General features: G+C 44.2%; 1 protein-coding gene across 8 annotated transcripts in view; it reads left to right on the top strand.

Annotated features, from left to right (window-relative positions):
• Positions 1 to 17,200, top strand: part of LOC144934555 (ankyrin repeat and fibronectin type-III domain-containing protein 1-like) — a 178,183-nt gene that overhangs the window by 125,045 nt on the left and 35,938 nt on the right. For all 8 annotated transcript variants that reach the window (XM_078860478.1, XM_078860486.1, XM_078860524.1 and 5 more), the window contains 5 exons: positions 4,630 to 4,824; positions 8,126 to 8,239; positions 9,594 to 9,691; positions 11,745 to 11,835; positions 13,466 to 13,576. In XM_078860478.1, the coding sequence (XP_078716604.1) occupies positions 4,630 to 4,824; positions 8,126 to 8,239; positions 9,594 to 9,691; positions 11,745 to 11,835; positions 13,466 to 13,576 (609 nt within the window). The remainder of the gene's footprint in view (positions 1 to 4,629; positions 4,825 to 8,125; positions 8,240 to 9,593; positions 9,692 to 11,744; positions 11,836 to 13,465; positions 13,577 to 17,200) is intronic.

The following is a 17,200-nucleotide window of genomic DNA, read 5'->3' as shown; positions in this document are numbered from 1 at the left end:
AGAACCCTTAGGGCCCTGGCATAATTTGCTCAAATGTGTTTTTGGTGGGTTTTTTTCGTAACTCAACATTTTGCTGAGTGCTTACGTCTGCGTGAAAGACCATGCCAGATGTATATTTTCAATGCTGCCAATATCCTAGTCATCTCTTCTTTTAATGCTCAGCCAGCACCGCACATCGGCATTCCAAAGGTGTATTATCATTGCGTGCAACTATATCTGACAAGTAAACAACTTAATAAATGGTGTACTGGGAGGAGAAAAAAAATAACCTCTGGGTATTCAAGATACAAACGTGCGCACGGAATTTAGCCAAAGCACTTACTTCTAAATGCAAAAGAAGATGGTCCAGAATAGTTATAGATTGACAGCTGAGGAATGCGACAAGTCCAGGAGTATGCCCCGACACGGGAGGCGGATGAAATCGGGCTACAGGCAGGCAGGCGCTGTGGGTGGACTGTTGCTACATCACAGAATTTGCGATAGTTGACAACAACGTGGGGTGGCGGTCGTCCGGCAGTAGGTGACCGTTGATTACAACGCATCGCAAAACTCGCTGCCCTTGGAGGTTTGGAATTATCAGTCATTGAAGACCCCACCATGTTGAAAAGGCCTCTTTCTGTCTCGTTCTATATCTTGCTTCCCTGAGGCCTTCTCTCCCCCTATTGCTTCGCCTATTTCCCTTCTTTACACACACGGGACTCTGAAATCCTCCTGATTTCTCCACAACACACCGGTGTGCTGTACTCGTAATAAATTGGCATGTTCTGTTTACATGATAAACCTTACTAAATGGCTGTGTCGGGTGGTGGCGGGTTTAACGATGCTTTAATATTTACACGATCTAACCCCAAAACCTCTTATGGATAATATTGGTCGTGAAATCCTCCGTTTTAAACTGATGTAAATTGTTTAAGGGCGCCTTATGAATCTACATTATTATTGTTATGTCCATGGCCCGTTTTTGCGTTATTGCACCTGAATTTTACATGACTTGTGTTTCGTATGAATAGGCGCTAACGCGTGTTCTCACCGCAGTACGAGAGCAGTGCGCACGTGTCCTTGCGCCTGGCCGACGATAGGAGTCAGAGGTCGTGTGGGCAACATTAGTGAAAATCATGTCGCTGTTAACGCGCGCAAGCCGACTCAGCGGTGTGACACGCACTCGCTAAGCACACAACTGCCGCGCGTTGGAGTTCAACGGTTGCGGTCGTGTCAATAATCCCGCAGCTCGACTGTGTCAGAAAGCGTTGCAAGAAAATTACGGTGCCGGATCGCAAGGGGCCTAACAATTCAACCGCCTTGCGATTTCACTAAATTGTCATAATTCAATCTCACGATGTTATTCCAAGAATCTTATTTTTGTTGACTTTAAAATGATGGCGAATCTAGCAGCCTCTCGTGGCTAGATGACCGATGTCAGCCCATTATGTGCACAGCATATTGACAAACATCGATTTATGCGCACGTGATTGAATGCATGTATTGTTAGGGGAAGCATGTATTTTCATCCGTAAATTGGTGTATTTCGTCTAATTCCTGGCAGGGTGCTGAGGATTCATTGTTACACTCCTGGGTGTGTGATGAAGGCGCTGATCATTGCGAGGTGTCACACGCAATACGAGTTGATTATCATAAAACTGCCCAATTCAATCCTCTGGGTGCCACAACAGGTCTCCTTGCTGCCTGCCCCTTGCCAACCTCAGCCACATCCACTTTGACATGGCCTCGCCCACTCAATCACTACCCCTGCCCACCCAGAGAGTGCCCCCCCCCCGCCTCTCTGCCATTGACCCCAACAAGAACAACAGCCATTCGCCACTAAGTGGCGGTGATGTCACAATGGCGCTTCTACCAGGCTAGGTGACCCCACCTGCAGCTCATAGGCACCCTCCTCATCATCATGGCTTGGCTTCGCGAACGAAGATCTAGGAAGGACATCCACGTCTTCTGCAGGCACGCTGGTGGCTGAAGAGGCCTATGCGGGACAAGCAGGTCCTGCCACAACAGCTGCAAGTATAGGTCTCATCTGGGATGGGTGCTGAGGGATCATGGTTCTTCCTACGTACCATCACTTTGCCCCCTGACAACCACCGCCCTATTGTCATGTAACCCCACCCATTTTAAATCTGAAAAATGAAAAATCTCCAAATGCTCTGCAAAACCAGGACTGTCCCGACCAAATCATGGCGTTTAAGGACCTTATTTTAACAATCGACAAATTTCAAGCGCACCAAATTATTGCCATACAGGGTTACCTTTTCGTTCCCCCACCAGCTCATAGATGATACACGTCGCAATATACCGCGTGCAGCCTTGCAGCCTTGCACCCGGTATGCAAATGTTGGACTTACATTCTGTTCTAAACAAGCATGCATTGTTACCGGCTACCTTCCAGTGGTGAGTGCAGCACAATGTGAGATTATTGTGAGCTGTGATAATTCGTTTCGAATCTGTCATCGGTTGTACAGTTTAATTAGTCAGCCGGTGTTCCCACTTAGTTGCTGTTGATTTTTAAGTTTTTGTGACAATTTAGTAATGTATCTCCCCTACGTACCATCACTTTGCACGAGTTTAATTTCACAAATGAGCTCGATTTCAGCACTTAATTAAGCAGTTGAGAAAACAATCAGTCATAAGTTCGCTCGTGGTTAACACCGTTTTACTGTTACTCCATGAAGTCAGCGGCGTGTATAACAAGCACATTCTGTGTTTTGTAAACTGTAAAAAAACAACCAATTTGTCTCCTAAAAAATAACGTCTTTCGTTACGATAATGCGAACTCAACGTGGTTTTAAAGGGCTGTGTGCTTACACCTCATTTGATTCTCCTCCCGGTGCCTGGAATATCTTGGGTACTGTATAAGTCTTCAGCACTTGCACACCAAACGAAGTAGCAAGGTCCACGCTGTCAAATACAATTAACCCGCGCCGCTGTACGACTGGGCAACCCACAGTGCGCAGCCTTGCCAGCATTCACTTGCTGTCTCGTGAAGTTTCAATGTAAAGTGGCTTCGCACGCAAAACACTTCAGATATCCTTCGCTGGTTAACGCTTCCTCAGACCGCTTGCACTTGGTGCAAGGGCCTGCGTGAGAGGAAACTCTGGAGAGGATCGTTTGTTGATCTATTCCTCAACGCTTACCACATTTGCTTGGAATATTTGTTGTGTTTCTAACGTCTCCCCAATTCTGTACGATGCTTTTATGAACCCATGCCATCCTCTGAATATTGTTTGCTGCTTTGACGTCAGTGTATATTTATTAAATGTATTACATTCACAGTTGGGTGAGATCTGCTACACGGCCACCAGCTGCGAAGGGAAACTCATTGGAAATAGACGTTTCAGCAGTTGCCGAGGATAATTGTAACTGAAACGTCTGCTAATGGAAGCGCAGTGGCACGCATACTATCTTCCGTATTCCCAAGCATCAAATGCTAAATGGTGGATCTTGGGCAAGGACCCAAGTAGATATTAACAACTATTTCCAATGAGTTTCCCTTCGCAGCTGGTGGCCGTGTAGCAGATCTCACCCAACTGTGAATGTAATACATTTAATAAATATACACTGACGTCAACGCAGCCAGGAGCCCATCATCTGTTTTTTGGCCAGGTGAGAGCCCACTTAGACGGTAAGTCTATTAAGCAATGGAAGTCTGGAGTAGAAAAACGTTGAATTGGATGTATTACGGGATACAAACAAGGGTTAAAATGCTAAGGCGATGGGCTGGGTGATTTGTTTATCAGATTCCCTAGCTACCACTGCTTAATTATTGGGTTCGAATCTGGGCGGCCACTCGCAATTAAATTAGATTATTAAGTGTAGCAAGTTCATGGTTTCGAAAAACTAAATAAAAATCGGGTTTGCACAAATTGCTAAATTTCAGCTCTTAACATAAAAAGTATCAGTTTTACTGTCATGCATAAGACAATCTCATGGTGAAGAATACAGGAAATATATAGACCCCTTCTGTTTTCAAGATAAAAAGGTCACCTGGAAGATTTTTCAGAAGTCCTGCGAACAATCTCTGCAGCAGCAGTTCTCTGAAATGTGGGGCATACTGCGCTGTGGGATTTCTGAATGAATTCTTCATGCCATGTTATTACACAAATTTCACAGTTGGAATAACTGTGGATAGAAGACAAAAAAAATGAAAATGCTCTACAAGACATGTGCAAACAAATAAAAAAATATAGAATTGTGCCAAAACTAACTTTTTACAATATGTAACAATGATCTTAAATACATTTTATATTAATATTATTATTATCATTCAATCTATTGCCCTTCTGGATGAAGGCCTAACATGTTCAGCCAAGAGTAACAATAACCAGTACATCTGCAATCACTCAAAATAAATAATCCTTCATTTATCCAATAAAGTCTCATTGAGTCTCCAGACTATTTTTCAGAAGGATGCCCTGTTGAAATGGAGTCTTCTTAAATTGCCTCTTAATTATCCCATCTCCACATCGACTCTCCTCTTAACCCCGTCTCATTTCCCCACCTGCAAACTCTCCTCTATAACGGCGCAGCGGTGAGCATTGTTTTGTGACATGTGATTGGCTAACTGGCCCTCTGTCTGACTAAATTTGCCTGCTGCCCCCCCCCCGTCCCCCATTTGCTGCACAGTTGCGAGCACGGGCAAGCGGCTGGCGCACCTGGCAGGGCTGGTGGAGGACGCGGAGCGGCGAGCGGACGAGCTGATGGCCGCGCTGGCCAGCGAGCTGGCCTCGGCCGAGGCCACCGAGTGGCAGAAGCAGCTCCGAGCCTGGGAGTGGAGGCAGCGGCTTTTCCGGCGAATGGTGTCCGGCATTCAACATGCATGTATGCTCACACACAACAACAATGACAACAGCGGCCGTTCGCTACTAAGTGGCAGTGACCTCATCATGGTGCTTGTGCCAGACTAGGTGCACTTTTGAGGCCACGCGAAGCGTCGTAGGCAGGAGGTCACGGAACAGACGGAGGCATCAAAATTGTGTTCGAACCCACGACCTCCTGCGTACCAGTCGGGGGAGATAACATCTCGCTAGCATACTGTAGGGAGTTTGCTGTGATTAAGACACTGAAATACAATTATGGTGATTTAGGTTAACTACCTGGCCCTACTTGGCTACTGACGATGAATTTCTTTTACGTGCTCTTCACTACATGAATATTTGCTGATAATCTTTGTCTCAACATATCCTGTTCAACCATTTTAATCCCTGAATAAACAAACCGCCTTTACATATCAAATAAAAACTGTCACAAAAATCTATAATATAGGTTTTTGGGTTAGATCGCATGAATATAATGTTTCATTAAACCCGCCACCATGTGTCACAGCCAAATATTGAGGTTTGTCACATAAACAGAACATGCCAATTCACTACTAGTACAGCACATCGATGTGTTGGAGAGTATGAACCCACAACATTTACAATTCGAGTACCGTGACGTTTCGCCAGTAGTTAGAACAAGCATCATCAGGCGACAGCCAGAGTTGTGGAGAAATCCTCCTCCTGTTTCTGTAGGTTTAATGAAACATTTTCATTTACGCGATTTAACCCCAAAACCTCTATTATGGATAATATTGGAAGCGACAGCCTACGTGTTAAGCTATCACGACAATTTACTTTAATACTCTACCAGCACACACAAATACAACGTTTTAAATGCAGTAACTATGTGAATAATGACTCATCCATGAGTATTATAAACGTTTTATTTCCTTCATAATTAAGAATTTACACAATGACACGATTGCTCATGAAACCCTCTGTGTTAAAATGGTATCCCCTTATTCCCATACACTCACTTTTGTTCTCATACATTGGCCCAAACATTGCATTTGACACTTTCTAATGTAACACGCATTCATGGACATATTCCTCAGTGATTGCATATCTTGCAATGTCATTGTGCATTGCTATGGAGGTGATATTGCTCTCAGCATCAATTATGAAAATTGACGTAACAAATTGTGTGTTACGTCAATGAAAATTACGTCAGCTTCACAGCAATGTCTACGCATTTTACAGGGCATAGGGCTGTCTGCATTCATTCACATTCAGCATCACACCCCCTGGCTTTTCTCAAAAAAAAATGTTCTTAAACAAATGTCCATTATATATGTTTTTATGTTTTGTTAGTCTTAGAGCAGCAAAAGTTTTTGAGCACTCAGTGACTCTGTCATCTAAAATTGAAAGCTGAATGAAGATTTAATGCAAAAAAGTAAACGGCTTTGTCACATTTCCCAGGACCCTGATCAGACTTCACTGAGCGACAGAACATCGTTTCCGTTATGTAGATCCATGGTTCACCTCCGTGAGTCAAGCCCTCGTGGCACGGCGCTTGTACCCATGCTGAATAGGCACGCAGCTTCCCAACTCTCTCTCCTTGGCAAGGTCGTGGCAGCGGAGACAACGTTTTCACATGTGGTTTCCAACGCCGCCTGATTGCCTTGCGTGCAAGACCCTGCTGTGCCCTGGCTCGGCAGGTGGTGACTGATGCATGCAACACTCCAACTATAGTGCACAGCAAGCCTTAACCCTCTCGCCTCTGAGTGTGTGCGTACGAGCGTGTGTGTGTGTGTCACATTTTGGGGAGTGGTAGTGAAGCGGTTAGCGCACTGGACTACGAACCCAGCGACCCAAGTTCGATTCCTGCTCACGGCCACCAGCACCAGTGACAATTATCTGAACCGGTCCTGGGCCTGCCCTAGGTCAACTTAGCCTCAAATGAGTACCTGGTGCGTAAACATCGCCAATATGGAGACAAAGGCGGCCGGGCTTGGTGCTGGCCACCCACCCCTTCGTGTGCCGTGCCAGCCTTCATAGGTGCTCACTAACAGCACTTGCCCCAAGAGTTTGTTCGGGCTATAGGGGGCACCTTTGTTTGTGTGTGCCACATTGTACCTCTCCGATGTGTTTCCGGGTTGTTCGACATGATGTCCGACGTTTTGCTCAACGTGCTGACAGCTTCTTCAGGAAACGAATCACAAGCTCCCCCGGCACATATGGGAGCGAAATGCCCGGACATCGTGCTGAACAACACGTGGTACGACCCGCAAACACATCGGAGAGATGTACTGGAAAAAAAATCCTTTCAAATGGAACAGCTCGTTTCTGTACAGGACAAAGCTATAGCATTACCTGCAGTTGTGTTTTCAATTTTGGAATAAAGAAGGCATTGAAATGGCAGGCACAGCAGAGTGAGCCATTGGCTGCCCGTGTATTGTGCTATGATTGCAGCTACCCAGGCTCAACCACTAGCTACGGCAATGGGTTGGACCGTGGCGTTTGTGCAGTTTAATTGATTAACGTTTAATCATACACTCGTGATACCCGCATTGAATTATGCTTTGAGAATCAATTATTCAAAGCGTATGCAAATTTTGCCTCGTGGAGTGGATAGATGAAAGGGAAAAAAATGAAACAAAGGAGTCGGAGAGAAATCGACAAATGAACATGATTCTTGGGTTAAATCGCAACCCCAAATCGTGACAATTCGGTAAGGTGTTGGGGGTCAATGATGAGGGCACATTGTTCTATGCCTACAAACCATGCATGGTGTTGGCTCAAGCTTTGTTACAGTGCGGATAAAATTGGCTTTAGCGAGACCAAGATGGTAGGGAATGAGACATGGTACTGATTCCACTGCTACCCAGAATCATGACAACCTTATTAGACGCTCATTTACAACACTTGCCCCGACAGTGTGTTGTGGCTATACCGGGGATCTTTGTCTGTGTATGTACGGTGTGCATGTGTCTGCGTGTCTTTTTAAGTCCATGCCCATGGGAGCGGTAGTGTAGAGGTTAGCGCGCTGCCCTGCGAACTTGGAATCCCGACTTTGATTCCCGCTAACGGGCCAACATCGGTGACGAATGTCTGAACCGGTTCTGGGCCTCCCCTAGGTTAACTCAGCCTTAAATGAGTCATCCGTGTGCGGTGCGCAATAGCCGTCAATATTGGGGAGAAAAATGCGGTCGGGTGTCGGTGCTGGCCACCCACCCTGCCGTGCGTCGCGCCGGCCTTCACGGACACTCACTCGCTGACAGCACCCGCCCCCAACAGTGTGTTGAAGACTACATGATTTTGGGGGGGGGTTGGTGGGATCTTTGTCTTTGTGTGCGGAGCAGCAGTCCCCGAGGCGCCAGCCCAGGTGTGTCTGTCAGTCACGGGGGCCGACAGCCTTGCCGTCACTTTCCAGGAGCCGCACAGCGTCAACTCGGCGGTCGTCACGCGATACCGCGGTAACGCGCTCGCTCCCGGTGCACAACGTCCGTCCGCACCCCTCCCCCCGACAAATGAGCGAACGGTAAAATGGTGCAGCCCTTGCGATCGGCGCATTGGCCTCCCGCTAGAGGGGTCCCTCGAGAGAAGGCCCCTCGGGAGAAGGGTGCGTTGGACTACTCTGCCATGCCAGCCAGACGTCTTGGAAGAAATGGGATTAACCGCAGTTCACTTCCACCGCGTGCGACCTCTCTAATTAATAAACTGACCCATTGTTTCAACGACCTCGGGATTATAAGGCCAGCGTGCTAACCATTGCATTATGATAGCATCCCATCCAATGAGCACAGCATGAGGACGTATATAATATCATTCCACTGCTGCTTGAATGTCTCTCCCACGCCGCAGGGGTCATGTTGGATCACTTGACCATACTTCCCCATGCTGGTCAGTGAAGGTTTGGTGTAAGGTGGGCGGGCCCAGGACAAGTTCAGACATCACTTGCCGCCGATGTTAGCCCATGGCACGAACTGCTGCGTTTGATCTGCCTCACGCAAATTGCTTTGCATTTGCTCTGTTTGTGTCAAAGTTTTTTTTGTCAAAGGCGATAACTGCTAACGCCACTTAAATGAATTCCACATTCAGCCCAGTGCTACCCGCACATGTCTCGCCAACCTGATGATGTCAATGCGGAACGGCAGCCTCTGAGGTTTGATGCTGTTGCATCGTCACTCTCGCATTATTATCGTTGTTTCTGACGGCTCCCCCAATAATGATAACCAAAATTCGGATTTTCAGAAATGAAGAAAATACGAATTGTGAGTGAGGAAATTTCCATCGTTATGCCCATTCTTACAGTGAAATGATCTGTGTAATTTCGCAATTAATTTAATGCAGATTTTAAACAAGTACACTTGCTTAAAAAAAGTCGTTTTAAAAATGAATGAAACCCATTTTCGGTAATCTGCTTGAAATAAATCGATGTTTCAAGTCAAGGGCTGTGTTACGCAACAGGTATTATAGGCCAGAATTGACCTATGACATGGCAAACAGTTAACAATAATTTGCTCTTTACAACCCTTCATTCATGACTGTTTACACGGTGCTTTGTTATTTCTGACATAGCTTAACAGCCCACAGAGCTAAGAATCATAGATGGTTTACAGATAATGCAGCATGCTCTCTATGCCAAATGCAGACATTCCTGAAGTCCTGTAAATCCCTGCAAACATTGCTTGTGCAGTACTTCGTCAATTTTATTTTCTAGCAACTGAACTGTGTGCTTGTAAATTGTTTCATCGTCATCATCATCGTTGTAATTTGTGGAAAATATCGTATGTATTGATTTGTTCTCTCTGATCGTCTCTGTTGCAGTGGAATGGAGTCTCATGGAGGAATTTGAACAGCTTGCAGGAGAAGCTGTGCTGGAAGATTGCCACTCTTTATGCTACCAAATCACAGGGCTGACCTCGGTAAGACAAGGGCAGAACATGGGCCTCGTAAAATGTTTTACGTTTACTGAAATAACTAGTAATATACTGCTGGACGAAGGCAGCCCCATGTCATTTTGGTCATGATGGTTGTTTGACCGTACTGTACCACGCTGGTGAGTGCGGCGTGGTCAGACGGCAGGGCCTCGGCTTCAACTTTCTCTCGGATGGGTGGCCCTGTCGAGCTGTTGTGTGCGGGGCACTTTGATAGCGATTCACTGCTACGGGGAGTGAACTTGGGTGGGGGACCAAGGGGGCATTTTATGGTGCAGGGCTCAGCCCAGTGCTCCCACCCCTGATGCTGTCCCTGGGACAATGACTGGATGAGATTTTACTGATCTTGGCCACTGATGATATAGTAGTGGGCAGGCTCACTGTGCAGTAAGTTAACCACTGCACACCCACTCCATACTTTAATTTGCTGAACGATACCTGTGCTTTGTCTTGTATAAAACGATTAAGTGGCTCTGCTAAAACCAGCAATGGTAGGCACTCGTTTCCCTGGCTGTGATCAGTCTACTTCGGAGGGACGATGGGCTAAGTCAACACCTGGCCTGGATTTGATCTGCAACCCTTCCAGTGGAGTTGAGCTCTCTAACCACCAGACCAGATTGCTTACAGGTTGAACATATTACACTACTGATAACCATTTTTTTTGGTAAACACATTACCAATATACACGTGAGAATTTAAACAATTATATCCTAATTCGACTTTATGTAGCTGCATTATAGAATGGTTTCATTCCTATTGGCATTAATCCATCAGGTAGTCTCCATGCTCAATGAAACGGCCAACAAAACAATAATTAATGATGGCGATGTGTCTTGAGACAATCTCTACCCCAGATGCATCGTTCCAGTGTGCACATTCTGCAGTTATCTATAACCTCTGGTTCCAGCTGCGTTGCTATCTCTTGCATCACACTTTCACCCTTCAGTGACACGTCGGTGAATTTCCCATTGTTTTCAGAACATAGTAATCAGCAGTAGCAGCTCTTTCACGATGAACACAACAATCATCATTGGTTACTAATCCCAGCATTTATTCCATGGGCCAGCATTTTCGCCATTATCAGCCACAATCATTTAACTGGTGGACATAGGTGCCCCTCCAGGCTGCACCAGTTGCTCGAGATGCTGCAGTGTAGTGATCCACCTCGTGCCCACACGTGAGCCCATTCCATTGCATCCTGGGCATCCTGTTGAATGTGTTCCATCCTTTGGCTGCCGCTTCATCGTTGTTCTTGACCAACGTTCCCTCGAGCGATACTCCCTGCCCATGTCTACGGTTACGAACTCTGTATTTAACCCGAGCACGTTTTTTTATCCACGCATTCCTTTAATCAGTCCCGTCATGTAATTCCAAGTATGTTCTAAATCCCGACAAACAGGCCGAATGTGCCTGTTTGTCACCTCTCGTTAGGCAAATGGCCCCAGCGCACTCGTTGTTTTCTCTTCGCCGACGCAGGTATACAAGCCCTGCGGCGGCAGCGTCGGGCAGGCGAGACACCCGACAAACGGAATGGAAAGCGCCCCTGAAAGCCTCTTTTGTTGGGAGCGTTCCTCGCTCAAAGAAAATGATTTGCTTGTCACACGCTAACGGTGTGGCCACTGGGCGCCGTACACAGCCTCGTAGTGTCCCGCAGCCGCCCACGATTTCTCAGAGGCTAAAGGCCGCCACGCCAACACTTTTGGAAATGTTAACTTGGTCCTCCTCCAGGCTCGAGGTGTTTATGCTCCTATACGTTGAGGCGGTGCAGTGTGTTTCACTGTGCGCGCTCGAAGCATGCGATTCACGCCATTTAATGAGGGACATTTAATTGGTTGTAATTTTCTCGGGCGAATGTCACGTGACGATTTATGTTTGTCAATAACTACACAAGTATATATTATTTATTTGGATAAGAGCCATAGTTTAATATTAAGTTGAATTTGTTTTAAATACACATCGCTTGTACGACACACACTATATATACACACACATAGATATAATTGAATCAAAATATAAAATGTTCACGTTTTCTCCTGTTCAGGGCTGTGAATATTACGTGCGCGTGATGGCTTACAACATGAAAGGATGGGGTCCCACACAGACTTCACTTCCTGTCTTTGCGATCCCATCGGGTAAGATGGTAACAAACAGCAACATCATCAATGTTGTGACATTCTCTTTTTGCAGCGTACAGCCAGGGGACAGTAACACTTTCAGTAACTCCACACCAACCTAATGTTAGGTTTATTTAGAAGCCCCCTGTTATGCATTAATCATGCAACATAATACATTAATTGCTTTGTTGTTTACGGTTGCCATATGAAGGAAGAATCACTCTTCTGTGTGCACTTTTAGTATCCTATTTCGAATTCCTTTAGGCCACATCTAGTATGCGCAACTTTTCTGATGAGTTCCACAGCTATATTAAACAGGCACACATTAGTGGGAACCCCTGTGATGCAACAATTCCCTGCAGCATTGCTCATGACCACACTTCATTTGCTGTGCACTAGCCACAGTGAAGGCATTTAATAACATTCATGGCATTATATTCACGCTACTCTCGCTACCCAAGGGATGTTCGCCGAGCTGTAAATGTGAGCAAGCTGGACTCGCAAACCAGAAGCCTCCAGGCGCGGCAGTTGAAACGGTGGACACGTTTCTTAAATCCTTCCCCATCGCCCAATCGCCTCATTGCCTCTATCCACCCAGCAGCATAAATGGGTTCACCAGTCAGTGGATTAGCAGGCCACGTGTGGTGGGGCAATGTGTGGGTATTACCACCTCTTTCATAACGTCTGACCAGCGTAGAAGAGTAGGTCAAAATATACTCTTAAGAGTATGAGATATTTTGGAGCTACCTCTCGTGGAGTGCCCTTTTAACAGCATTGACATGAGCAAGTATTTGCAGAGCTGCACCTTTATCATATTTTTACAACCCAAAACGCCTAGAAATATACATTACCCCTTATTAAAAAATAAACTGTTAGAGCTCAGAACTTGAATGGAATTGTAAGTCTAAAATTACGAATGTGTTCTGTAACTATATAGTGTTTCTGTCATAATCTGTTGGGGGGTTTTCGGTGTTCACAGGAAAACCACGTGTAAATTTGAAATGTTATCTGTTACACCCTGGCGTATTATGTCGGGGTTTTTTCCGTATTGTTCTGATATTTGACATTTGAGTTAATCTACTTTTTTGCTTGGGTATCACCATAGAAAATTGTTCTTACGAGTCTGAAGGCATGAAACAATTAATCCCTCCAGCGATTTGATATATTCCGATTCAATGAAATACTCACTTAATTGGATTGCCTAATTTTACCATCTAATTTAAACTTACAGTTTTGTTCGCTCAATCGGTGTAAATGTAACACTTGTATATAATGTGTAAGTATCGCACAAAGATGGTCACTGCATTGTGCGCTTTCAGATTCACTTCTGCGGCCGTCTGGAACGCTCTTCCTTCCGATGTTAGAAAGCCACTGGAGCTATGCACTTTTAAATCTAGATTGAAAACTTATTTCTTTCGAACTGCTGTTGGTGTTTAGTTTGTTGTCCTTCCTCCTCACCTCTGTTTAGCACGGTTGACTACGTACGGTGCAAAATAAGTTCAACATACATACATATGAGCAAAATAATCGATATCAATTGACGAATCAACAGATCATTACATGCTTTCTAGTTTTTTCTGAAGGCTGCATTTTAACTCCGGTACGCTGGGCCCACCCCACACACACGCGCGCACACACATACACACAGACTGGCGGCAGTGCGATGGGCGGGAGGTCCGGGACACCGGACATCAGACGGAGGCTCTGGAACACCTCCTGAAGCAGGTCAAGAATGCCCGGCAGCAGTGGGACTTTCGAGGTGAGCAGGCCTTGCGGAGGTCACACACGTTTCACATCCTGAGGGGCCTCCATACATAAACAAGCAAGTCAGTTTCAATCAGGGGAAAGTATATAGCTCTCCCACCTTCCACTGTGATCAACCGTCTGTGTATCTTATAGATACAGCTCAAGGTACAGCCCTGCAATTTCTTGTTCACTCCACTGCTTGCGAAAAAGTCTTGACTAGAGGGGGCACGATCGAGCCTTTCTAGAGGGTGGTGTGGATGTATTCTTCCATGGTGGCCAGACGTCTTGGAAGAGATGGGTGTACCCACACTCTACCCCACCACACGCAACCTGCCGAGTGACATACAGTGCCGTGCTCATACACACCGCTCTGCGTGGACGCAGGCGGTGGGAATTAAGGAACCTGCACCGTTGTCTCAGCTGCCACTCCGGGAGAGTTTGCATCGGCAACCACTGGATTGCAAGTCCAGTGTGGTAGCCATTGCACTGTGGTTGCTTTCCATTGTCAAAAACTAATATACTTCCATTCATGAATATTGTAATCCAGCTTGGTGGAGATATGACAGCGTGCTCAATTGAAAAGCAAAGTGTTCTAAGTTTAATTCAGCCATCATACCTCTGGGATGGATGAATTGAGGACCACTTTCTAGAAATGCAACATTTGTCGTTATCTGGCAATCCTTTCCCCTGCCATGGGAATTTCTAATTTCTTACCAGTGACTCAGGACCACCAACAGGGATTCTCCCTTGACATAGAGATGCTTTATCTCTATCTAGAAATGGTTTGTTGCCTTGTGGTGACGGTGGTGGTGTTTTTATTGTTGAAATCTTGGCAATTCTGAGGTATGGTCACAGAGGAATACGAAGCGTTGCTGCATTGTGTGTACAGTAACAATTCTTAATCGTTATACTTATCCGTTTTATAGAAATCAATGAATGCGTGCACTTGCCCGCCTCAACCCATCCACATGTTGCGCGAGCGTTTTCTCTCGAATTCTTTTGAAATCTCAGTTTACAAAGAAACAGAAGGAATTCTTAATTCCCATGAGAAAATATCTTCACCCTTCTACACTCGGCGATCACTACTGGTGAATATTCATGATAAGGGACTGAGATAAATAAATAAATAAACTGTACCAGTAACTTTGTTCTTCTAAGTGTTGGTAAAATGTAATTCTTAAATTGAAGATGTATAGTTATTAACTTATTACATGTTCCCTAAACGCCTTGGATGGTAATTGCACTTAAATGTGAGTAAAATGTAGAGGTTATTCAAATAATTTAATGTTAAACCTACACCGTTGATAGGAGTCTTGTAGTGGCTACACGATGAGCAACAGGTTGGCAGCCACTGGTCTCTTTTTTATTCTGTTTATTATTTGGTCTCCCTTACTTTAACTTGGATTTTAACGCTTACGCAGAAATCAAGAGCAAGGCTATGTAGCTCTTTTTCAGAAACGACCTGGCCACAAATGATAGTTCTAGATTTGAAGCTTTCGTGACTGCAAGGATTCATATTCTTAGGTTTTTTCGGTAAAGTCACGTAGTTAAAAAATTGAAATTAATAAAAGTAAAATAAAATAAAAATAAAAAATCACGACGTTTCGGAGGCAACACAAGCTTCCGTCTTCAGGTGGAACCGTCACAGCCACGACAGCTGTATCAAGTAAATGAGAAATTACAAGAGATACCACTCCGTATATATAATGGTTGAGGGGGGAATGGCCAGGAACGGCACACTTTTTATTAATATGGTAAGGTGAGGCTTAAAGCTAAGAATAGACTGCATAACAAAAGACTGAGCCTTTGTTATGGAGAGGTGCGGTTTGTGACTACAAAAGTGTGAAAAAAAAATACAAACACAGACATAATTTCAACCGTGATGGTGGTTACAAACTGAGTAATCATTGGAAAGATGTGATTAACCATGCAAAAAAGATTTAGCTGTTCTTATTTGGACCATCTTATTTGACAGACAACTATTACAGGTTGCTGATAGACAGCCAGTTTTGTTTTACCAGGTTTTTTTTTGTTTCACACTTTTGTTTGTGTTGCCTCCGAAACGTCGTGATTTTTTTTTATTTTATTTTACTTTTATTCATTTTAATTTTTTACCTACGTGACTTTACCGAAAAAACCTAAGAACACAAATGATAGCTGAACGAAGTGGCTTATCCTGTGGACATTTATATCAGCCAAATACTCTTAAACGCACGTTATTTATAAATGTGGAGGGGAAAACCGGAGGACCCGGATGAAAATCCATACGACCACGGGGAGAACATGCAAACTCCAAATATACAGGTGTCAGGGTCGGGATCAAACCAACGCCCTCCTGCATATCAGGTGAGGTAGTTAACATTTCGCCACCACGGTTGGACACCGTTGGCTGTTTCCTCCATTCAATTGTCATTCCACGGGAAGTTAAATTACAACCAAAGTTCTCATTTACGTGAACATTTTCTGCACATTGAAGATAAAAATATGATTGCCGTGCACTCATATTTTTTTCTATAAAAGGTGACTGCTGTATTATGTTGATAATCCTTTATCGATGCAGGTGAGATAATCCGTTTAGATGCATTATCTGTTTGTGAATGTAAGCTTGCGCAATTCGAGTTGCGCATTTATGAATGTATTCCTTAATACCATTTTAGTCAGGTTAGTTTGTAAGTCTACCCTTGTGAATCAAGATGTCCCAGGGTATTTCATGTCAACTATGAATCAAACAGTGATCATTTGTAATTCCCCCATTTTATCGAAAAATAAATCGGTAAATGTGTATTTTTGTGCAAACTTTTAATATCCTTCGCTCATAACAGTTGGACTGCCCCTTGCACGTACAACACACCTATTACATGCAATGGAAAGAAATTGTAATTCATCTTTTGGAGAAAAAAAAAACCTCTCCAGTATGCTTGCCCATATTTTTGAAGCACACCCATTATTTTGAAAGGTTACCAACGTTGGCATTTTGGGCTGAAGCGGTGAAAGTAACAAAGTTTAGTATTTTTCAATCAGATAAGTTCTTTTTTTCATAAAATCTGCAGAAAAAAACATCAATCCTGAACTCGTTTCAGTTTGGTTTAAAACAATAATTTCAGAGGGAATCCATACCATGGCGTCTAGTCCAAAGTCAAACTTTGCGCATTTGTGTATTTCACGATAAGCGAATACGTCTACTGAGAATAAAATTAAATTATACACCCTTTATCTGCTTTGCTTTTAGATAATATTGAGCATCACATTTGAGAAAATGACACATCTACACGGATGGGTGAGGCCTAGAGTAGGCCTCAGTAGTTAAATAGCCTCAGAAATGCCTGACACTCGCACAAAACCGATTTAAATGCGAACACTTTCAAGCCACTACGAAAACACCACTGGTATGTTTATCCACAAAGCAATAACATTTAAACATATACTTTGTATTTCATGTCCTATTTGATGTATTTGCATAGTTTTTGACATCTAGGCAGCAATGTTTCTGCCTTGCTAGACTTAAAAGCTTTTTAAATATTACAGAAGTATTTTTTCCACATTTATTATTATTTTCATTTCTCGTGCACCGCTTTAAAAAGTCTGAACTTTCAGTTTAACAGTGCATTGATTTATTTAATCCATGAACTAATAATAT

Source organism: Lampetra fluviatilis, chromosome 1, assembly GCF_964198595.1.
Source record: "Lampetra fluviatilis chromosome 1, kcLamFluv1.1, whole genome shotgun sequence".
In the NCBI taxonomy this organism is placed as follows: Eukaryota; Metazoa; Chordata; class Hyperoartia; order Petromyzontiformes; family Petromyzontidae; genus Lampetra; species Lampetra fluviatilis.
Note: the sequence above shows the minus strand (reverse complement) of the source record. Positions and strands in the feature narration are given on the sequence as shown.